General features: G+C 54.4%; 2 protein-coding genes and 2 long non-coding RNA genes across 4 annotated transcripts; 2 read left to right on the top strand and 2 right to left on the bottom strand.

Annotated features, from left to right (window-relative positions):
- Nucleotides 1-583: 583 nt before the first annotated feature.
- On the bottom strand, nucleotides 584-4,108 carry HOXC8 (homeobox C8). Its single transcript, XM_028533401.2, has 2 exons — nucleotides 3,629-4,108; nucleotides 584-2,269 (listed from the first exon to the last, which is right to left on the bottom strand). Exons 1-2 carry the CDS (start codon nucleotides 4,062-4,064, stop codon nucleotides 1,977-1,979), a joined length of 729 nt encoding a protein of 242 aa, XP_028389202.1. The 5' UTR covers nucleotides 4,065-4,108; the 3' UTR covers nucleotides 584-1,976.
- Nucleotides 4,109-6,776: 2,668 nt separating this feature from the next.
- On the top strand, nucleotides 6,777-7,561 carry LOC118499069. The gene is made up of 3 exons (XR_004901573.1): nucleotides 6,777-6,862; nucleotides 6,954-7,052; nucleotides 7,476-7,561. It is a non-coding gene; the product is annotated as an uncharacterized LOC118499069 (long non-coding RNA).
- A 3,096-nt stretch (nucleotides 7,562-10,657) lies between these two features.
- HOXC9 (homeobox C9) lies at nucleotides 10,658-13,250 on the bottom strand. Its single transcript, XM_028533058.2, has 2 exons — nucleotides 12,687-13,250; nucleotides 10,658-10,963 (listed from the first exon to the last, which is right to left on the bottom strand). The coding sequence occupies exons 1-2, from the start codon at nucleotides 13,222-13,224 to the stop codon at nucleotides 10,719-10,721; spliced, it is 783 nt and encodes a 260-aa protein (XP_028388859.1). The 5' UTR covers nucleotides 13,225-13,250; the 3' UTR covers nucleotides 10,658-10,718.
- A 336-nt stretch (nucleotides 13,251-13,586) lies between these two features.
- On the top strand, nucleotides 13,587-14,401 carry LOC114513695. Its single transcript, XR_004901574.1, has 2 exons — nucleotides 13,587-13,724; nucleotides 14,163-14,401. It is a non-coding gene; the product is annotated as an uncharacterized LOC114513695 (long non-coding RNA).
- Nucleotides 14,402-22,585: the final 8,184 nt, after the last annotated feature.

Consider the following 22,585-nt stretch of genomic DNA (forward strand, 5'->3'; position numbering starts at 1 on the left):
ACCTTTCCCTTCTCCTCTCTTTTCTCCAGGCTTAAGCTTCCTTATTCCCCGCCCTTAGGCATCTTCCAGCCAAGTCTTCCAGGCTGCCTTGAGCCTCATATTTTTCCCATCCTGTTCACTGTTCTAGTGCTGGGTGCTAGCTGTCCAGGGTTGGCATGTAGAGATCAGAAAGAACCCGAAAGCCTCATCCTCAGCCCCTGGAAGGAAAAGGCCTAGCTGTGGGAAGCGGGGGCAGATTCTTTGTCTTGGCCCAGCCCAGGGCTGAGGAGGAGGAAGGTGGATAACTGGGGAAGTGCTTTCTCCACATTGGGATCCTGATGTACAGAAACCCACTTTGTTGGGAGCTAAGGTTCTCCCAAGAGCATAGTGCTCTTCTTCCTCCTCTTCACCTCTCCTCTTTTACCTGCCCTGCCAGCCCAGCCTGCCCTCTCAACTCCATGTCAGCTCCCCCGCCCAACCCCAAAGTCAGGTCAGTGGAGGAGACCTTTTCTAGAGTGTTAGGAAAGGAGGATAAGGAAGGGGAGAGAATGGAGGGGGGGTATTGGAGAAAAAACAAGTCATTCCAGCTTCAAATATTTTTGTCTTTTTTTTATTATGACTCACGTATACAATACAAAGTACTTGGACCAGGAACAGGGCTGCCGGGACACAAAATCTACATTCATAGCTGGACATAAAGACAAATGACAAAAAAATTATTATTATAGATATATTTTAACGTTTTTTCTTTCGAGCACATTGCATAAACAGAGAATTCAAGACAAAGTTAACTATACATTCAGTGCAATTTAGTTCTACTCTACTGGGGTTAGAAGCACAATAAAAGCGCACAGGACCGGCGAGCTAGGCAGTCTCAGTTGTTGGGTTTTCTTAGTGAAATAAGCAGCAACAAACGACAACAAAACTGCATTACGAATACTCTCAAAGCAGGATTCCTTTCTATAGGTAGTGATAAAATACGTTGGAGGCTTTTTTTTTTTATTTTAATTTTTTGCTCTTTTTTTCTCCTGTATTAGGATTTCTAAAAATTTCTTTTTTTTTTTATTTTTCAAGATTATTGCAGGTTCCCTTTAGGTAGTATGTTAAAGATTTATCAGTATTGTTATTACCAGTATTATTATCGTTATTATTATTTTCATGATTATGGTGATTTCTGAGTGCTAACACTAATGCAGCTCAGAAAAAGCTGGGCCCAACAACAGAAATCAGACAGCGAAGGGGAGGGAGGCATGGGCCCGAGCGACCATGGAATGGCTAGGTAGGGCTTTAGCGGTGACTGCAGGTTCCTATCTACCCCCTGGAAAGGGGGATGGGGATGGCAGAGACCTGTGTCTCCTTCAGGTGTCCATCAGGTTTCTAGAGAAAGTCAAGGAGTCTTTCTAATGGGGGAGCCCCAGAAAGGGAGATGGGATATTCCTTGCTATCATTTTTAAAATTTCTTTAAACATTTTCCCTTTCCTTTCCTTCCCTTTTCTTTCTTTTGAAAAGAAGTAAATCTAATACACTAATCCTAGCATAAAAACAAAGCCCCAAGTCTTCTTCATTTTGAGGAGGGCTCCCCTCTAAAATAAATATCAAAGAAACAGGGAGGTGAGAATGTGGTAAGAAGGGGCCAAGAGAGGGGGCAAAGAGGCCAGGTCTCAGACCTTAAAATCCAGGCTGGTCTCCGAAGGGTGGGGGTAGGGACAAGTGTGTGGGGGGGAGCCTTGTCGGGGGCAAGGACTGAGACAGAGACTCCGAACTTTTTGCTGTGTCTCAGTCTCCCCCCTCCAGCCCCCGAACAAATAAAGATCGGGGGAAGTCCAAAGGTAATAAAACCAGAACTGCAAGTATCTGACAGGTAGTTAGAGTTGTGAGTGTCATTCTATTCTCTATAAAAGCAAATGACAGTCGTAAACTTCTCAATTTATCCGCTACCATAAAACGAAACTTCAAGGGAGTTGCTAAAGGGGTGGGGGGGAATCTCCCTTTTTTGCTTAGTCCTTGTTTTCTTCCTTTTCCTCCTCTTCTTTCTCCTCTTCCTCATTTCCTTCTTCCTCCACCTTCTCCTCATCTCGGGCTCCGGGCAGTTTATCCTTGTTGTTCTCCTTTTTCCACTTCATTCTTCGGTTTTGGAACCAGATCTTCACTTGTCTCTCAGTCAGTCCCAGGGCGTGAGAGACTTCAATCCGGCGCTTTCGTGTCAAATATGGATTAAAGAGAAACTCCTTTTCTAGTTCCAAGGTCTGATACCGGCTGTAAGTTTGCCTTCCACTGCGCCGCCCGGGAGCTGGATAGAACAGAACCCCAGTCTCATTATGTTTGGGTGGGGGCTCAGCTTTCCCCAACCAGTCTTTCTCCCCGAAAGTCCTCCCTCTGATCTCCCAGGTCCCCTCCCTCCTGCAGAAAAGGCTAGAGCCAGAAAGCAGGCAAGGGCAGGAAAGTTTGGGGGCTTGTTTTGCTTTGGCTTCACCTTGGAGAGCAGGGAGGGGTAGGGGCAGGAATGGGGGTCTGTCTGGAAGCTGGGGTATGGCAGGGGTCAGGGGAGCACTACAGAGTACTCCCGGGCCTGCAGCCCAAGGAAACTGGCCGTTGCAGCTTTGTTTACAAGTGCAGAGTGGCATTTGGTGAGCAAGGCTGGGGACAGTCTGTTTCCAAAAGAAAGGAAAAAGATCTGGGGGTAAATAAGAGGGGCTTTGCTCATTGCCCCTCATCAAATCTCTCCACCTAATGCTTTGCCAGGAAGAAAAATAATTGATCTCCTGGAATATATCACTGGTTGGCTTGATTGCTAACTGGAGACCAGCAAATAAATCACGGGCCATCCCCGCTGGAACTTGTCGCTTTCTCGCTTCCCCTTTTACTTCGAAATTGGGCCATGAGGGGCCACCCTTTGAGGGGCTCATGACCTGACCTACTCATAGCATCTTGAGGAGACTCCACTGTCTTTGATTGGAAGCAGCTTGGCTTGGATCCCCAGGACCTCAGAGCCCTCTAATCTGCCTGGCCTCTCTCTTTTAGAGCACTCCTTTTTCCCCTCCTCTCTGGCTCCCTCTCTCCTCTTCAATTGAGGGAAGTACTGCAAAGTTGGGGTAGTGGCCCTAAAGCTAGTCCTGAGAAGGCAGTGGGTGCCCCAGGAGAGCCAGAGCACCTGTTCTTGGGGTCTCGCCACCCTCTGACCCCGATGGGGGAGGGAAACAGGGGTCTCCCTTTACCCCAAGACAGCCTGGCCACTATGTTAGACTAAGGCTCTGTGCCTTATGGAGACACTGGTTTGTTCCAAAGGCTGATAACCTCAGGGTTCTCAGGCCCCTTCCCAGCCACCTCCCCAACTTTGATTTTAGAGATGGCAAGAGGGAGAGACAGACACACAGGCGGAGGCAGAGAAAACGATTTTTAACCCTTTGCACCCAGATACCATCTTTCCCCCCACCTTAACCCCAGTTCCCAAAATATCCCAGGCAAACCCGGTGCCTCACCCCCAGCTGAACCTCCCAACCTCGAGAAAACCCACTCAGGCACGTAGGTGGGGCCGGGGAGACCCCAAAGCCAGGAGGGAAAGCCAGGGCAGACAAAAAGGAGGCAGGGGGGGGGGGGGGGAGACCCCGGAGCGCGGGAGACCAAGGGGGAAAGAGAAAAGGCTTCTCACCGTGGGGTCTCATCCATGGAAACATGAGGCTGGGAGACGAGTTTTGATTTAAGTGGCCTTGTCCTTCGCTACTGTTAGTGTTGGCGGAGGATTTACAGTCGGGATATTGCACCACGCTCGCCTCTTGCTGAGCCCCATAAAGGGACTGTCTGGGGAGCGCCTCGTAGCCATAGAATTTGGAGGCGTCTCCGTGGCAGCTCAGCGAGCACGGGTTCTGCTGGTAGCCCGAGTTGGAGATGCCCGAGGTGCCGTGGTGGAAGAAGTCTTGGACGTGGTGCGAGGCATGCTGGAAGCCGGGCGCCGAGCCGCCGGGCCCGTACACCAGCGCATGGCTCCTGCCCACGCTCTGGGGGAACCGGCAGTCGTAATAGGCCGGTTCCAGGGACTCGCCGCCTTTGTATTTGGAGAACAGGGGGTTGACGAAGTAGGAGCTCATGCTGGGCACATGAAAACCGCCGCCCCCTCCCCTCTGGCTCGAGACTCCCCCGCCCCGTACCCCCTAAACTCCCCTCCCCCCGGGAGCGAACCCCCGGCCGGCTGGCTCCCCGGGGCTGGGCCGGGCTGGGCGGGTGGGGGGCGCCGGGTGCCGGCCGGCCGGCTCACGCAGCTCCCGGGCTGGGCGGGCGGGCGGCGGCGGCGGCGGCGGCAGCGGGCGCGGTGGCGGCTCTCTTCACTGTCGGTAGGTAGAGCTCGCGCTCCCTCACTTAGCTCTTTCCTTTAACAGCCCAGGCGAATTCCTCAGACTCCCGGCGGTGGCGGCGCTTACACGCGATTCGCGTTCATCAATCCACGACATGAAGACAGGCGAGAGAGAGAGGGAGAGAGAGAGAGAGAGAGAGAGAGAGAGAGAGGGAGAGAGAGAGAGAGAGAGGGAGAGAGAGAGAGAGAGAGAGAAGGAGGAGATGGTGGGGGGCTGAGGGGTTCAGGGCTGGGGGGACCTGGAGGGAGGGGAGGAAGGAGGAGGGTTGGGGGGTGTGGTATATGTGTGTGTTGGGGGGGCGGTGAGCCAGCCTCAGCTAATGGCTGGGGCCAGTTTTTCCAAGGTGCGCATTCAGATCTGAAGGTGCCTCTCCCCCCCTTCTCTTTTCCTTCCTCTCAGAGAGAGATACCTGAGCCAGCAGGTCAACTCAGGTTACCTCAACAGGTATAAGACCCCAGGGGCTTGAATGCTAGCAAGGTATTCCTGAGCACGTTCGCTAACCTAAGACAGGATCCCAGAGGGTCCTTAAGTCTGGAGACTTTGAAGAGGAACAGACATATCACACACACAAATACTTCAGGCATCAGAACTCTCCATGCCTCTTGTCCCTCCCCAGGTGCAAACCTGCCCTGCCTAGGTGCTTAAGGCTCTCTTCCTTGCCTGCTGTGGGTAGAGAAGAGGGCCAGAGGTGGGGATGCTGCTTATACCCAGTCGGGGTTGCACTGCCCCTTCAGACACCAGCTCCTGCCTGAAGCATGAAGCCCAGGCAGTGGCCAGGAGCCTGGCTGGGGCTCAGAGCAAAGCCGCTTGTGGGGACAGAGAAGGAAAGGACAAGCCGGTGGGTCCCTGGCTTCTGGCTGAGCTGACTCAGGATGTTTCTTCCTAGGAGACTATTTCTATCAGGGTTGGAAGAGACTGGAGCAGGCCTCTTACTTGTCCCTACATACCCTAACCCCATAGGAAATGCCAGTTCGCCCTGGACAGCCCCCTGGCTTCACCGCACCCCCCCCCCCCACCCACTTCCCCAGGCAGGCTGCCCAGGCCAGGATGTGGATGAGAACTGTCAACACACACTCTTTAAATATTTACCCACACTTTCTCTGGGAGGTTCTCCCCACCCCCAAGACAGGGTAAATTCCAGTTAATTCTAAGGAATAAAAGAATCTTAGTCTATCAGCACCCTTCTCTGGCCATATATGTGTACAGTTATGTGTGCTGAACATGGATAGAGAGAAAAGGGGAAAACCGAGGGAGCTGTAGATACGTGTGCTGTATGCATACAAACGAAGAGGAATAAAAATTATTTTTCCAGTCCTCCCCCTACACAGTGTGTGAGGTTGTTACACACAGGGCAACACTGAGGCACACTGGGGATGTACACACACTGCATATGCTACCTTCCACCCTGAACAACATCAAATGCATGCTCACTAAACTATCGTGCAAGCCTGACACACCCCTACCACTTCACAGATGCTGTGCACACATGTGTACACCCAGGCACATAGGAAAATAATACGTGACAAACACACATGTATCTTTAGCTCTCTGCATCATTAACAATCATGAACAAATTTGCTACCTATTTTCCTTCCACATCCTGGGGCTTAAGGATTGAATGAGGAAGGAGGGCATTTCGAAGACCAGATCTTTTTCTTCTCCATCCAGAGCTTGGCTCTGGGGATGGAGGAAGGAATGGCAGTGCAGGGGAGGATGGTGTTTAGAGAATGAGCCCCCTCTCCATGCTTCTATTATCTAAATAATTGCTGGGGAAAGGGCCACCTTCAGCCAAATTCCCAAAGGAGATTCACTGATGCCCCAGCAAGAGATGCTTCCACTATCCCCTGAATTTAGAGGAACCCAGCCCATTTGAGTCAGAGACTGCCCAAACTGCAAAACCCAGACCACGAACCCTGGAGCAGCAGGAGGGGAGGGTCAGAGGAAGGCTGTGCCAGGGCTGCAGGTCTCCCTAGGGTCCAGGATAGTGGAGGGCACAACAGGGCACGCTCCACTACCAGAGCACGCTCCAGCCTTGATTCCAGCCCTACCTTCTCTGAGCCTGCTCTGCGGTACCGAGCTGAAGGAGAAGAACTCTGGGCTCCCAGCATCTGGGTCACTGGGGATTGTCATAAATACTTTCCCTTCCTTGCCTGGGAAGAGGAGGCTCTGCAGGCTGGATCCGCTCTGGGGCCTGTGCCTTATCTTTTTTGGGGGGTGGATATCTCGACAGTTTATGGTCCAGCGAAATCCCTGCTACACAGCTATTCTTCCGGGCCTTTGTGTCTTGGAATGCGACTGTCCTGAGTGTGCCGCCACCACCGCCTGCTTGGAGACCACACCAGTTCTGAAACCCCTGGCTGGACTTGGTTTCCCCTTTCAGAGGATCCCTCACCTTTTCTTTCTTTCTTCCTTTTATTTGATTTTTTTTTTTTCTTTTACACGTAACTGGTTGATTTCGCTTCCGGAGTCCGGAAATAAAGAAACTCAAGCAGCCATCCTCGCTGGGGAGTTTCTGTCTTGCACCGCCCTCCTAGGTACTACGGATTTACGTTCGTTTGTCCGGGTCAATCTGCCTTTTTGTGTTAATTACTTGCTGCCTGCTACGTTCTTATCTTCTCCGTAAAGCGATTATTTTCAACACCCGCCCAACTGAGCCTCCTGAACCTGCTGCCAGAGCGAGGGCCCATCTTCTGCCGCCACTCACGACTTATTTACACCTCGCAGGTGAGAGGATTGATTTGCTCAGAGCCAGTAGGGCTGGCTGGACCCGGGCGCCGGGCCTTCTCGCCGGCGCTCCTCCGAGCCGGGCCTCAAATGTCACTGAGTCCAGGCCGGCCCCGGTCCTTGCTGCCGCCTCTAACATTGAGCAACAGCGCCACCTCGCGTCCACTTGCTCCAATGCAGTTCAGCCGGGAGAAAAAGCCAATGGATTGAGCAGGCAGGTCTCAGGCTTGGCCCAAAGGTGGAAAGTGGGAGGAAGGCGTTTCCAAATGGGTGCGGGGACGGTGGGAGGTAGGTGAGGGCAGGGTCCCTGGAAGGGAGCTCCCCAGGACCTCTGTTCGGTTTTCTTTTTCAATAAGTTATCAAAATAAACCTTGTCAAAGGTTTCATACTATTCTTTTTTTCACTCTCTCTTCCCGCATTAAGAGACAGTGCAAAGGAACTGCTGCGGTGTTCCTCCCTCCCCCTTCAGGAGCATTTCTGGGCTGGGAACAACTCCACGCACGCAGATGCACGCTCCGAAGCTTCCCGAGACCTCATGCCCAAGGCGCGCACCCTAAATTCCTCGCTCCTCTTACCCAGCTGTTGGCTCCGCACCGCCTATTCCGCTGCTGCCCGCTGGACTTTGGGGTGGGACTCTGACTTCTCCCGGCTGTTTGCCCCTGGGTTTGTAGCCCATCCCTCTCTCACGCGCGCTCTCTCCACCTCTCTCCCTTCCAGCCAGTGAGGTCCTGTTCTCCGTGGGCCATAGACAAAACATTCCTATAATCTGATTTCAAAGGAAAGAGTGTCCACCTTATTTAAACCATAAAACAATTAAGCCCAGACGTCTAGCCAGCTCCGCGCTGCTGTTTTGTTCGGCCCCATTCAGAATCCATCGCAGGGAGACAAACAGCGCCATAAAAGTGGCATTTCGGTGCTGCGGAAATGTACCTATCCTCTGCCTTCCCAAGTGGAACAACCTTTAGGGTTTTGTGATTCTGACAAAGGAGCAGAAGAGAGGTGGGAGGGGAAGATTGGGGCAGCAGGGCGTTTGCTAGCCCCTCTTCTCCCCCCACCCCAGCTTTCGTTTCTTTCCCCAGATGTGTGGTTGTGTTTTAGTGGCTTTAACTCACGAATTATAATAAATAAAAATCGAATCCAACCCTGACCTAAAGGCAGCTGAGTTGGTACTGAATAGTGGGCCAGGCGGTGTGGGCCTGCCCTGGATCCCACGCTCTCGTCAGGGCCCGCGAGCCCGGCGTCCCTCCTTCCTCCCCATATTAAGGCCGGCTCCAGCAGGCTGCAGGAAGCAGGCCTGGGCGCACGGAGGAGGGGAGGCCACAGGGTCTTGGAGCAGGCGGCGGGTGGAAGTCCGAAAGGCCGCCACGCTCAGGGCTGGGAGAGAAGCCTGAGTCCCTGCGGTCAGCACAGAGGCAGATGGGTGCCTTTTTCTCCAATGGGTAGGGAACTAAGGCCAGGGTCGAAGAACAGCAAAATGGCCAAGAGGAGGAGTGAGGAAATAAGAAAAGGGAGAAAACTGCATGCAAAGCACCTTTCAAAAGGACCAAGAAAACAATTGCTTCTGGAATTGGGGAGGATGTTTCTTAACCGGGAAAGAGGACAGGGTGCTTCAGCTACTGGAAAAACCGCACAGTTGTTTGTGACTTTTGATTGCCCCCCTCAAAATATTATCACCACAAAACATCACCCCTTCCCACCTTCCTCCAGCCCCCTAGATTGGAGAGTTTAATGGAAGGAGGGGGTAGGACATTCAAATGATGGGGAGGGGCTGCTCCCTACAAGTGCCTCACCAGTTCCATAAGGTGATGCAATGGCCTGGGGAGCTGCACATGGCCTGGGGTCCCCAATTATTTTCTTTAATGGTGGTATACCCCAAGTATTCAGAGCAACACCCTGCACCCTCTCTAGAATGGGCAACCTGAGATATTAAAGGGCTATATTTCAGGCAGTCTGAGTTTAATAGTTTCCAGATTGGGGGATTTCCGAGAAAGGGGGCGCCCAGGCAGAGGCATACCCGGCAGCTTGTGTCTGCTTCTGATTAGCAGATGAAAACTGCCGGTTCTGGGGAGGGCACTCTGGGGTACAGTGCAGCTGACCAGCCCCGCCAGGCTGTTACACACACATCTCTACATCCTTATGCTTGGGGTCCTACAACCACCAGAGAACACCCCACTCCTGGCTAATCTCTGACCAGCTTCCTTGGGCTCTGGCCATGCCATCCTCCAGAAATGCAGCAGTCCAGCCACACAGCATAACCCCATCACCCCCAAACCAACATTCAAACTAAACATTAGAGAGGCTGAGAAGAAAAGAGAGAGCTAGGAGGTGGAGAGAGGTAGAGAAGCTGAGAATGCACTGAGAAGTAGAAACTAAATCTAAATCTGATAGTATTGGCTTTGCCATCTTTTTCTGCCTTTCCTTTCTTCCCTCCCTACTTTCTCTCTGTCTCCCTCCTTTTATTCTCAATGCAGTCCCTTGTGCCTGTCCTGCTCCCTGAGGCCTGCTGGCCTTCCTCCTCCTCACCGCACACCCTCCTTATTCACCCCCCTCATCCATCCATCCCTCGAAGCACCAGCACACCGCTGCAGCCAGGCAAGAATCCAGCCCGACCCTCACCCAGCACCCAACTTTCATCTTCATCTATCTCTTTCCTCTGATCTTGTGTACTCATAAATTATTACAATTAATTACAGCCAGGGAAAACCATTCACGCTGTGCCCCCACAACCCCCCCACACACCAATGAGCTACCAGGAAACTCATAGGCAGCTATTGGAGCAGGCACGAACTGTACCCAGGCCTAAGCAGCCTCCACCCCACCCCTGGAGCCCTCACCGCGACCCCACCCTGCCTGGAAGAAGCAGCAGGCACTTGCCCTTCCGAGGTCGAGGGAGACCCTTGCTGGCTTCAGCCTCCCCCAAAGGATCTGAGCACTTGCCTCCTCCACGACAGCAGCCTGGGAGCCACAGGGAGGAGAAATAACGAGAACTGGATGCAGTTGGGTTTCTGGTTTTTTAAGTGACTTCGATATATTAACACAGAGCTGTTCTACCATAACAAACAGAAGCACATTACAGGACGGACGCTGGGGATAAGAGGAAACACTGCTATGTACATGCCTGAGGCGCCGGCCTGCGCCGCTGGACCCAGCCTGCGGCACCATCCCAACCCTCGCCCCTCAGCTCCTGGGCTGGGAATCGTTATTGTGTATGTGTGTGTATCTTTTTTTGTACAAAATCTGCACGCAGAGCACCCCAGGTCTGGGGAGGAATGGCCCGGACCAAATATGGTACAAGAAAAAAAATAGAAATATAGCGATTCAAGTACTGGCTTCTCTGAAGAAAGGAGGGAAAAAAATCACATTTGTGTGTGTCATTTATTTCAGTTGCGCTGGAAGAAGAGAACGCGGTTTCTCTCCCCGCCTCCTGCTCTTCGCTGGGTAGAACTAACTCTAAAACACCAATTTCTCAACACTGAACCCTCCCAAATCGCAAGAGTTTTCCTTTTCCTTTTCCCTTTCCTTTTTTTTTCTTTTTAAGCCAATTGGCTTTTCTCTATCTTGCTCTTTCCTTTTCCTTTTCGTGCTCTCTCCCGCCTGGGTTGGGGTTTTTTGTGGGGTTTTTTGTTTTTCCCTTGGCTGTGCCGAGGCAGCAGGCCGGGGCAGGGTTTAGGATTGCTCCTTGTCGGTTTTCTCTTTATTCATCTTTTTCATCTTCATCCTCCGGTTTTGAAACCAGATTTTGACCTGCCGCTCGGTGAGGTTGAGAACCCGGGCCACCTCGTACCGACGGTCCCTGGTTAAATACATATTGAAGAGAAACTCCTTCTCCAGTTCCAGCGTCTGGTACTTGGTGTAGGGGCAGCGCTTCTTCCTCGTCGAGCGGGCGTGGATCCAGTTGGCCACGGGGTTGCCTGGAGGGCCAAACACAGGCAGGGGTCAGTGGAGACCCTTTCCAGCCCAGGATCTCTGCCACTCCACCCCCAGGCTTAGACAGGCTACCAAAACCCAATAATTGAACCTGAATTTGGACACGTTTTACGTTAGGAATTTCCCCCACTCCTTTTACATTCCGCCCCCTCCCATTCCCCCCCACCTTCAGTTTCCAGCACCTAAAACTATAGGAAATCAAAGGTATCAAAGCCCCTACAGTCTGGTCCTCAGCTTCAAGAGTAGTAATTTGAGAATATACTCATAAAAAGTCCAAATTCCCAACCGTTTCATAGGCCCATAAACGCTTCTCTCTCTTGTTTTTTATTTTTATAGCGAGGTCTCTCTCCTCCCCACTTCCCTCCTCCTTTGCCCCCTCCCATCCTCCCAGCCCACGACCAAGTCCTGAAATTTCAGCAGTCCTGCTTCCTGACCCTGAGAGTCCCTAAGCCCCTCACTATCCTCTCCAGCGCTGGTTGCTTGTCTCGTCTAGCTCTCTGAGTTCAACCCTGCTGAGGCGAATTCTCAGGGTGATGCTGGGCTGGGAAAAGCCTTCCTCCTCTCCCCCAGAGAGCTGCTGGCCTTGGAAAGAGGCTCCCCTATATCTTAGCTTCCCTGTTTGACTTCCAGTGCCCCCCTCCTGCCAGCCCCAGGACAGGCTCTGCAGGAGCCAAGCCTCCAATTTCAGGTTTATGGGAGTAGCTGAGGGCAAGGGGGGAAGGCTCAGAAGGGTATAATTAGGCCCTGGCCCCTTACGGGACTGGAGGAAAGGATTTCCTGGAGCCCCCTCCTAGGACTCCCCCAGACACTTCCTCACACCCAGAGGGCTGCACCCCCTCCCCTGCTGTTTCCCTTCTTTCTCCTTTCCCCAACCCTGCAGCTCCCACCTGCCCCTCCCCACATACCCTGTCCTTTTCAACACTCTGAAGGCTCCTGTCTCCCTGACTGGAGTGTGTGCATGTGTGTGAGGGGTATGTGTATATGTGTGTGTATATAATTCTCTAATCTGGGGAGATATTTCTCCCCACTCCTCATCCCTGACACCCCCATTCTCTACCTTCTCTCCTGCAGTCGCCCAGAAGAGGGCTTTCAAGTTTGATACTGGGACCCCACTTCTCTCCCCCAACTCTGGAAGTCCTGTCTCTCCAAGTTCCCAGGCTGTGAAATACCCCAAGCCCCTCACTCAGTGCTCCCAGGAGAGAAGTCCATGGACCTTCTGTCTCATGCATCTCTAGTGGGGTGAGGACCCCCATGTAGGCTGGGCGTTAGGGGTGATTCCTCTTCTGGGGGTATTTCCTCTCTTCCCCCTGTGTCCTCCTCACCTCTGCCCCATCCCACCTCAAACCATGAAATGAACCTCGTCCCCCACCCTATCCCCTGGCCCTGTCTGCATTTCTTCGAAAGTAGCGCCTGAGCCAAACAGCCTGAGCTGGGGTTGTGGGGGCAGGGGTCTCTCATCAAAGCCAGCTCCTGGGAGAGGAGCCCCCCTCAGCCCTCTCTCAACCTGGCTCCCTGGGCCCTCTTCTTAGACCTTCCTGCCCCTGAAAGCTCCCCAAGGTAATTCGCTTTTATTGAGTCCTCGCCCCCTCGCCCTCACCCCTCTCCCGCGCTCCCTGCACCGCTCCGAGGGGTTGTAATCCGGCTCCCCCCGCCCGGCTTCCCCTCCCCTCCCGCGCCGGTTGTAAAGGAAAATTGCTCCCAACTTACTGGGGTCCAGGTCGGCCTTCTCCTCTTTGTGCTTGCTGCCGGCGAGGGCGTCCGCCTCGGGCGAGGGCAGGGTCTGCGGGGCGCGGTCGCGCAGCTCCCCGGGCGAGCCGTACATGTAGTCCGGGTAGCTGCGGCCGTCGCCCGGGCCGCAGTCGGCGCGGCGCCCGGGGTAGGCGTCCGGCTTGAGGGCGTAGTGACGGCCCCCGGCCGGGAAGCTGGGGAAGGAGACGGCGCCGGACAGCGGCTCGAGCCAAGTCCGCATGTAGCGCGTGTCGGCGCCGAGGTGGGGCTGGGGGCCGTACGGGTGGTACACCACGGACGACTGCGAGGGCACGGGCGCCCACGACGTGCTGAACACGGCCGGCTTGGGCGCGAAGCTACAGGACGGAAAATCGCTACAGTCCGGCACCAAGCCGCTGGGTCTGGCGGCGGCGGGGTGAGCCCCAGTGGCCGGAAACCTGGACGCTAGGAGGTCTTCATTGTCGTGCGAGATGAGCGAGTCCACGTAATAGTTACTGATGGGCCCCGTCGCCGACATCGTAACGGGGTTTTACATACATAAGATTATTGTATGAACTGTATATGTACTTTTTATCTGCTCACAGAACAATCAAGGCAGGTAATTATTTTTCCAGCCTTTTCCCCGCAGCTCATTGGCTCTCCAGCCCCCACGTGATCGTATTTACCCAAAAATACGGCGCGGATCAATGCGCAGGGGCTTTTTTTTTTTTTCCTGCCCTTTTTTTTTTTTTTTTTTACCTTCTCCCACCCCCTTCGCTGCTGATCCCCGCGACCTGCGTTTTCCTGGGGGTCCTGGACTCTGGACCCCAGGCGGCGGCCACCCCCTCAAGACAGCGCGTGTCTCACCAGAGAACCAACCCCCTTGCCCAGGTCCACTCATAAGCAGATGGCCTCCCGCCCCCAACCCCAGGCGCGTTCCTCAGTGGGGTGAAAATGCCAGTCCTGGGAGCCAGGGCTCCGGGACCCCCGGGTTCGAGCTGGGCGCGGGAGCCCCGCGGGGACGCAGAGGCCGCCGAGGTAGGTGGAGGAACTATTTCTTGACGTAATCTGTCTCTGTCGGCCCCGACGCTCCCGCAGTGTCTGCGCGAGCCGAGATCAGCGATTGTCAGTTCGGAACGTGGCTTTTAAAAATGCGTTTTTAAATAGTGTGTATGTATGTATTTCTTTCTGCAGCCAGCAGCAGCGAGGGAGGGAGGGAGGGTGGGAGGGGACTAGGCAAGCTGGGGTGGAGGGAGGGAATGAGGGAAAGGGGAGAGTCCCTCTGCCACTGGCCAGCTCAGCCCCCCAAATCTGGGCTAGGGAAAGGTTAAGGAAGGTGTTCCGCGGGTGGGAGGGGTAGGAACTCTGGACCTCATACACCTTTATCATCAGAAGTCCTCTCTTTGCTTTGGTACAGATATGCAAGCTCCTTTATTTTAAATTTATTGTCTATATCTATTTATCTTTCTTTGCCAGTTTGAAGAAGTGGAGAAGAGATCTACACAACTTAAGTGGGGCGAACTCATCCCATCTGCCTGCTCACTCTCCTTTGCCCCCAATTCCATCTCTGCGACACCCTGGCCCCCAAAAAGAAGTCACTCCCTGGGTTCTGTCTGCGGAGTGCCAGGGTGAGAGCGGGCAAGGCGAGAAAGCGACCTCACTTGTGGGCAAGTAGCTTGTTTTTACGTCCTTCAATAAAAATTTTATGAGGATCATTTGATTGTTCATAAATGTGTCTTTCATTAAATAAAATTGTAGGCTGTTTTGGAATGGGGAAAAAAAGCAACAGAGAGATGGAAGAAAGCAGCTTCTTTGGGGTTGGACAGAGGAATTCTGGAGGAGCAGTGTGATTGCAGGCAAGATCTGACAACTAGGATTCCTCCCCCCACAAGTTGGTTGCTACCCTCCTGTCTGAATTTGGGGTTTGGTACCCAGCCCTCTGCTTTCCATCAGACTGTCCCATGGTGGTTTAGTAAAGGTGGGCTTTAGACAAGCAGGAAATTCTCAGTGTGGGTGCAAAAGAGGGGGCAGAAATGTTGGCTGGTGGGGGAGAAGAGCAGGTGATATCCCTAGAGGCAGATGCATCCTAAGCGTGGCAGAGCAGAGTGAGTTTGAAGGAGGGGTGCAATTTCAGGGTCAGAAGAGAAGAGCCCCGGTTTGTTCGAGAATAAATAGGCAGGAGCTGAGGCTGAGAGGAAGGTTCTGAGGCAGCAGGGAAGGACAAGGCTTCCCAGATCCGAGATGCCTGCCCTTCCTTCCCACTCCTGTCCTCAGGAGGAGACCAAATGCCTGCGGTGGGGGTCCAGGCTGGTTTTCTCCTGTACCTAGGTGAATCAGTCTCCTTTGGGGTGGAAGAGGGCTAGAGAGAGGTGTCCCAGAGAGTGTGTGTTGGGGGGAGGAAAGTTGAGGGGGTAGAAGGAGATCTGAAGTCCAAAGCACTGACCCCCGCTTTCTCGGCCCCCTCCCCAGTCCCTGTTCCTCACCCTCTCCAGTTCTTTCCCTTTCGGTCAAGCGGGGCTGGGATCACAAAACCGGGGTGGGAGGGGGTGGCAGTATGTAAGAAGTGCCTGGCTGGGGAGAACAGACTCCGGGCCTCAGCCTCCTCAACCTCGGCTCTGATTATCTTCCCCTCCCCCAGACTGGACTGGTTTGGAAAATCCAAATTACCCTAGAAACAGAATATCTCTTTGGCCTTGATGGAGCTGGGTTAGCTGTCAATCAAAAATTCTCTCTCACTAGTTCAAGGAAAAGACTGGAGGTTCCCCCTGCCGAGGCTTTCTCAAAATCTGTAGCGCCGGCAGCACCTCCCCCAGCCCTGGCGGCTGGGGACTCTGCCCAGCTCTTGGGAGGCTGCTGGCAGACATGTAGCCTTTGGCGGGCCCAGGCCAGACTGTGACCAAGAGGACTTCAGGGCACAGAGCCTGAAAGAGACTGAGCCCAAGACAGCTTGAGACAGAACAACTGAAACATAGGGCGCCAGGCCCATAGAGAGGAAGGAAGGAAGGAGAGAAGGAAAGAAGAAAACGGAGGATTAGGATAAAAAGGAGAGGAGAATCAAAGAAAAGAGGGGAGGCGAGATGGAGAACAGGGAAAGAAAGGCGCACAGAGAGTGAGAGAGAGGAAAGGTGGTGACAGGCAGGACGGGGCAGAGAGCGAGCTGGCGGAGCAGCCATGGCATTGTGCAGTCCGCTTGCTCGCCGGGCCTTTGCCGGGGACAGGCTCCAGGCGCAGCGGCCACTTCTGTCCAGACACAAAGGAGGAAGAGGCCTCCTCTCCTGCCCTTCCCAGCGACCTGTTCCTGTGGGTACACTAGGCCCCTGGGATATAGAACCCCATTTCAGCCCAGGCAGCTGCCCAGGCAGCTGGGGCTGAGCCACGCTCTAGTCAAGGGGCGAAGAAGACACGACGAAGGAGGAGAAGGTTTCTCGCCCTGCTTCTCTTTGCGTCTTTGCCAGGCAACAGGGCCCATCTGCCCCAACCTCAGGTTTCCTAGAAGAAAGATGCCCCTAAAGACCCTCTTCTATGAGCCTCTACTATTTGGGAGAGTTCCTCAGACAGAGTAGTCACAAACAGATGCCCATTTCTCTCCTACTCTCTTTGACCACTGCCTTCTTTTCAACTCTTGAACAGCCTGCCCATCCTGCCTGCCCACCGGCAGAGGCAGCAGCAGCGGGGCAGCCAGGATCACCGGCCCACACTCCCTGCTGCTGTCAAATCCTCTATGAAACTGAGGGGAGATTGTCACCTTCGTTTTAGAGCATGAACCCATACCCTCCCCACTCAGGCACAGACAGAGCTGTGGGTCAGGAAGCAGGCCTCACCCACAGACCCCTCCCCACCAATGCCCTATTTTGCCTAGGCCTTGCTGAGACAGGCAGCCTTGGGGAGGGGGGCTGGAGAGAGGCTGGGAGCTCCTGAGTTCACCAGGCCCAGGTCCCTGTTGTTCCACAACTGCATGTGGCCTACACCCCCCATTCTCTGCATTTGGAGGTGGAGTGGCAGTTCAGGACTCTGAGTCAGACCTTCAGGTTCCCCCCAGAGCCAAGCCTGTAGGTATAGGGACACAGGATGTGGAGGCACCAAGAAGGAGGGGCTTGTCTTCCCAGGTTCGGTTACTCCTGCTGAATCACCTGCCAGATTCCAAGGCTCCCTTTCACCCCCACCACTCCAGTTTTCCTCAGCGCAAATGGGGAAAACCCAAGAGGGTGGAGGCTACTGGGAGTCCCCCTTGGGGAGGGGGTAATCCCAGTTTCAGCTAGCCGCTCAGCATTTGCTGCGGTTCTCAGAGCTCCCCTCCAACCCCAAAAGATTTCACTGGGTACAGGAGAGCCCCAAAAGGGGGAGGAGCAGCCTCACTCCATCACTTCAAACCTGGGCAGCTACGACCACAATCAAGCTAGCACTACCGTGGGAAGGACAGACAGAAAGGCAAGACAGGTTAGAGTCATCCCCTCCCCTTGCCCCGCACCTCCTTTTTAGTGATTTAAATTCCCTCCGGTTCAATCCACACCGTCAAGTTCGGATTAAATTTAAAACAGGCTTTCCTCAGTGCCCCCAGTGGGCTACCCCAGCCGCCGCAGGCTGGGAGCCCGCTCCCGGTTCGTCAGCACCCGCCCGCCCGCCCGCGCGGAGGAGGCTGTGCTCCATTTGCTTTCATTTTCCTTCTCCACCCTGAAATGGGCTCATTTCACCTCTTCACTGCCCTCTCCCCCTCCCCGCCCCCCTCCCCGGTTCCCCTCTACTTTCCCCCCTTCTCTCGCCTGATCCCTCTTTGTTGGGAAAAACACACCCACACACAACTCCTCCTTGCTAAGGCCTGCGCTGGAAGCAGAAACTGAATTCTCCTGGCCTGCCGCGCGAGGAGACCCGCGTCCTGCCCCCACCCCAGGTGGGTATCCGGGATCCCTACACACCAGGAGTCAGGCCCCTAAGCCCAACAGGAGTGAAATCCCTAGGGCCTGTGAACGTGGCCCTCTCAACGCCACGGCCTGCATTCCCGCCGGCCCCCTGCCCTGCCGCCCTGCAGCAAACGGGGCTATTTCCGGCTCCCCAACCGGTCTGGTTTCCAAGCTTGGGGAGTGGCTGCAGTGGGGGAGGGCCCCAGAGCGAGGGGTGCTTTCTGCCCGGAGCTCCCCTAGCCGTGGGCGCCTTGTTACCTGATCTGTATGTGATGTGTGTGTCGCAAGGAAATTTGCAGTGACTTTGGAGCCCAGACTGAGGAAGCGGAGGTGGCGAAAGGAGAGACAATACCGGTACAATTAAGGGGCCAGAACGCTAGTCTCTCCCCCGCCCTCCCTGAGCGACTGAGAGCTGTCTGGCCTCCAACCTCAGGGCAACCCGCGAACCTGGAGCAGGATCTCAGCCCATGGCGGAGGGAACCAGAGGATCTGGCTCCCAGGAGGCTGGAATCAAGCTCCCTTCCAACTTGGGGGCACAGCAATCAGCCCCGCTGAGTTCCAGAGAAGCCAATGAATGAAGGTGCACATTCCGACGAATTTTCCCAATTTTTTCAGCCTTTGGAAGGAGACCCAAGGGTTTGGGACGTCTCAGACAACCAGACAGACAGACAGGCAAACCGCATCTCCGGAGGCAGACTGACTCACAACATGAGTGTGAGCCTAAAATCAAAGACAGGTTCAACAATCCCCGAGGCCGCTCTGCCAGGCCGGCGGGCGCCGATATCCCTACCTTCTCTCCCCTCCAGGGCGCTGGGCAGAAACCTAGAAGGCTCGGTCTCTCTGGCTTGGTCCAATCCCGCCTCGGGAAGCGCCTTCATTACCTGCTCCTCGGCTCCCCACGGCCACAGATGCAGGGCAGCCGCCTCCCGCCCGGGGAGGGAAGCCCCGGCCACCGCAGCCGCTGCTGCCCGCCCTCCTTCCCTCCCTCCCTCTGTCTCGCCCTCCCTCCCTCTTTCCCTCCCTCGCGCGCTGCCGCTCACGGGGCCCTCCCGCGGGCAACCTGTTCTGGACCAAATCCAGGTATCTCCGAAAGAGTGAAAAAAAAGAAAAGGCCTCTTATGTGCAAAAGAAAGAAAGACCCTTAATTGCATTTATTTTTCATGCTCTGAGCCTGGGTCGGCCTCGGGTTCCCACGTCCTGACCACGGCCCTGCCCCTGCAGAGGTGTGAGGGGCCTGCCGCCTCGCCCACTCGAACCGCCGCGCCCCACGCACTGCGTGCTGCCCACTCTCGGCCGCCGACCGGGGCAGCCCAAGCACCACTCAGACCTCAAGGTCCTTCCTATAGACTCAACATCCGGTTGTCCTCCTCGCCGCGGGCCTCCACCCAGGAGCCCGCTCCGCTCGGTCTGCGGCCAAAGTCCACGCTCAATTCACCTTGTCTGTGCTTTCGCACCCCGGCCCGGGCAACCCTGCGGGCCAAGGCGCCCACCAGGGCACACTCGGGCTGCAGTCCTGCCCGGGGCTACAATCCCTCTCCCCTGCTTGAGACCCACACAAAGCCCCATCCGCTGCCCCCAGTCCCAGCTGCCGCCGCCCTTCACCTGTTTCCGAAAAGGGCTGCATCTCCGCTTCGAGGCCAAGCCGTGGGCCTCAGCGGAGGGTGCTGAGGAGCCGAGGTCCCAGGGAAGTCACACAGCATCGGCTGGGCTGAGCCAGAGCCCCCGCAGCCGGCGAGATATCTCAGAGACCAAGGCTCTCCTTGGTGAGCTCTTGCGTTTTCCTCCTTCTCCCACAAGTCTTAAACACTTACATGCCGAGAGTTCAGCTCTATAAATCCTGCTCCTCTTTCTCATATCATAATTAAAAAAAACCAGTAGGGGAGGTTTTAACTTTTATTGCGATTTCTGGAGTTGGGCTGCGGAGCATATATTAAGTTTACGCTTATGCGCTCTCGGCGGGGAGGGTCCTTTAAGAAATAAAAATCCATCTTAATATCCGCAGACGAGAGAGATAATTTTTTCCCTCCTCTTCACGCTGTTTCTTCTGAAGACTCCCTTCCAGCGAAGCGAATAAATAATCACCATCGCCTTAGCCATGATCCATGGCCCCAGGGCCTCAGGGCTGACGCTGGCCACCAGACTGGCCCTCACCTTGGCCCTTTGAGAACTCGCTCAATTCACCGGGATTCTTTTGGGGGACACACCGGGACCTGTATCTCTATGACCAACGCCCCACGAGCTCTCCGGCTCTGAAACGGAAATGGAGGCAGAGAGACCCAAAGCCCAGAAGTCCTTCATTGGTGAATTTCGGCCCATCAGGGACCCTGTCTTGGAGACAGGCACTCCTGAGCACCCCGCCCCTACTTGGGACTCCCTTCATTCCCACTGGCCCTGTGCTTCTGACAGCCTGAAAATTCAGAGACTGCTAGGGGATCCCAAACCAGGGGTGCCCCCTGCCTGCCTTTCACCAGCTGGCTTTCCTTTCTGAAACCTCCTTATTTCCTGGGGAGCCATAGAGAGAATTGATCGCTTCTGTCCAAGGGAAGAGATCCCCCCACCACCACCACCATTACAAATGGCTAAGGGACAGACAGAAAGACAAACTGACAAATTCAGTTGGGAGAAGAGAAGCTCCATTCCCATTTTCTCCTCTAGCTTCCTCTGGGCAAAAAAAATCTCTTTGTACAAGAGAGAGAAAAATAAATGAGCAAGCACATAAGAAATCTCTTTGTAGGGAGAGAGAAAAAATAAATGAGCATGCAAGCAAATATATACAGGGGATTTGAGAGAGCCTGGAGGAGACAGAGATGTAGAAACAGAGACTCACACTAATACAAGGTTACGGATATCCCCCAGCAGACAACTGCGAGAATATGGGTCTCCATATATATTTTGTTACAGGGACATGACTTTATTCCCTGTCTGAAAGTTTATAATGTTTTATTAATAATCATATTGATTCCAAAATAAGAGCACAGAGAACCTGTCCTCGTTTTGGCTTTCTGTTTCCCAGTCTCTCTGAGAACAGGGGTATATCTCCCACTTCCCTGACACCCCCCGCCCCCACCACCACATTCTCTGCAGGCAGAGAAACCTCTTTTGAGAGCTTCTTTCTAGCAACAAGGTCCAGAATTGAGGAACCAAGGGCAGGGAGTCGGGGGTGGGGAAAGGAGGGGAAGAATCCTTGCAAAGTTTCACATTGATCAGATTCCCTCTCACTCCCTTATCCTCCCCCTCCCCCTGGCATCAGCCAACAACCTTCCCAACAATATGGTAATGGTGGGCGCTGGCAGCCTCCATACACCCAGACATTTCCACATAATGCAAACACAAGCAGCTGCCAGACAGCCACAGACACAACAGACCAAGGCCTATGGACCACAGACAGCTAAACAGAGACCAGAGCTAGGTTCTTGCCCTAACGTTTCCCATCTGAGTGTGTGCCTGTGGGTTTCTACTTGGACTTGATGCTTTCCTCTAACCTGCTAACACCCTAAATATGCCCTTCTCCTGGGGATGGAGCTATAGGGGAAGAGGGGAGGTGGCTGAGCTAGTGCTTAGAGGTCCCCAACTCTTGGGACCCTCAAGCACCCCGTTTTTCCAAGGGGAAGCTTCAGCCCCAGCTGTCTGGAGGCACATTTTTTCCTGGGAGGTTGCAGGTAAGAGAAATAACCCTTCCAGAGACTCCCTTCTCTTCCTGTGCTCTTCTCTTTTCTAATGACCCTGCCCTGCTCTGGCTGGCCCGCCAGGCCACCTCTTACTCAAATTCCTGAATTTCCTTGGAATTGGCTAGACCTTCTTTGTCTGTCTCCATCAGCTGAGTCCAGGAAACAATAGCTGCAGGAGAAATTCCTCTCTCTGAGCCACAGGGATTGGGACAGGCTGAGGAGTGGACAGTAGAAAGTGAGGTTTTCAGGCTGTCTGGCCCCACTCACAGCTAGCCTTACTTAGTCTGAATCCAGTGTGTCCTACCTGGAAGGGGCCGTGGGGCAGTCCCGCTGGGGAGGGATGGAGCGGGATAGGTGGATTGGGGCCCTCGACGAAAACCGACTGATGTAACTCAGGCAGTTTCTTGTTGCCGAGTTCAAAACTCAATCCCAACAACATGAAACTACCTAAGCCACAGATCAGCTGAGCAAGCAGGGCGGGAGATTCGGCTTTTCATCTATGGAGAGGAGAAGGGAAGGGGGTTGGGGAAGGAAGAAATTCAGCCCCGTCCCCCTTTCCGCCCCTACAAGCTCCCTGAGGGCTAGAGAGTAGACTTTGGGTGGCTGGGTGGCTAGGGGATCTGACTGCCTCATGAGCTTCTGGTCGAAGCAAATTGTTCAGGGAAACTCTGGTGAGATGGGACCTCCAGCCGCCAAACCCCCGCCCCACCCCCAGCACCGCAGTGGACCTGTTTCCCTGCCTCTGGCCCTGGCCTCGGGGGAAGCTGGAGTGTCCTTCCACTCTTGAGCTGTGTCCCCTGTCTGATCCATCTGGCTCTTCTGCACTCTCCTCCTAGATTCCCTCTGATCCTCTCCCTCTGAGCTCAACTCTGGTTTCCTTGCATTTATGAGTAGCCAAACCACAGAGCCTATGCTCCAGAGCCTCTTCCAATCAGGCCACTTGCTTGGCAAAGCCCCACAGTTACGGAGAATGAGGATTGAGAGCCTGGATAAGGCTCACATCCAAACCAGCAGAAAGCAGAAAAACCTAAGCTTCAAGCTCCAACCCTCTCTAACCTACCTTCCCTATGCTCCCCCCAACAGACAACCAGACTGGCCGACATCTAAACCCATGTGTCAACCTCGAAGTGACCCTTAGTGCCGATGTAGAGAAAGAAGCCAAAACCTCCCAATTTACCCATTTAACCACCGAACCCCACAGCAACGGGCAGGGGAGGGGAGGGAAGGGAGCTCACGGCCACTGCCCTCCGCTGCCAGCGTCCACAAGCAAGCCTGAGCTCTCAGAAAGCTCAGATGCCCAAAACACCCTCATCCCTGCTCTGCCCGCTGTGCA

Source organism: Phyllostomus discolor, chromosome 2, assembly GCF_004126475.2.
Source record: "Phyllostomus discolor isolate MPI-MPIP mPhyDis1 chromosome 2, mPhyDis1.pri.v3, whole genome shotgun sequence".
Taxonomy (NCBI): domain Eukaryota; kingdom Metazoa; phylum Chordata; class Mammalia; order Chiroptera; family Phyllostomidae; genus Phyllostomus; species Phyllostomus discolor.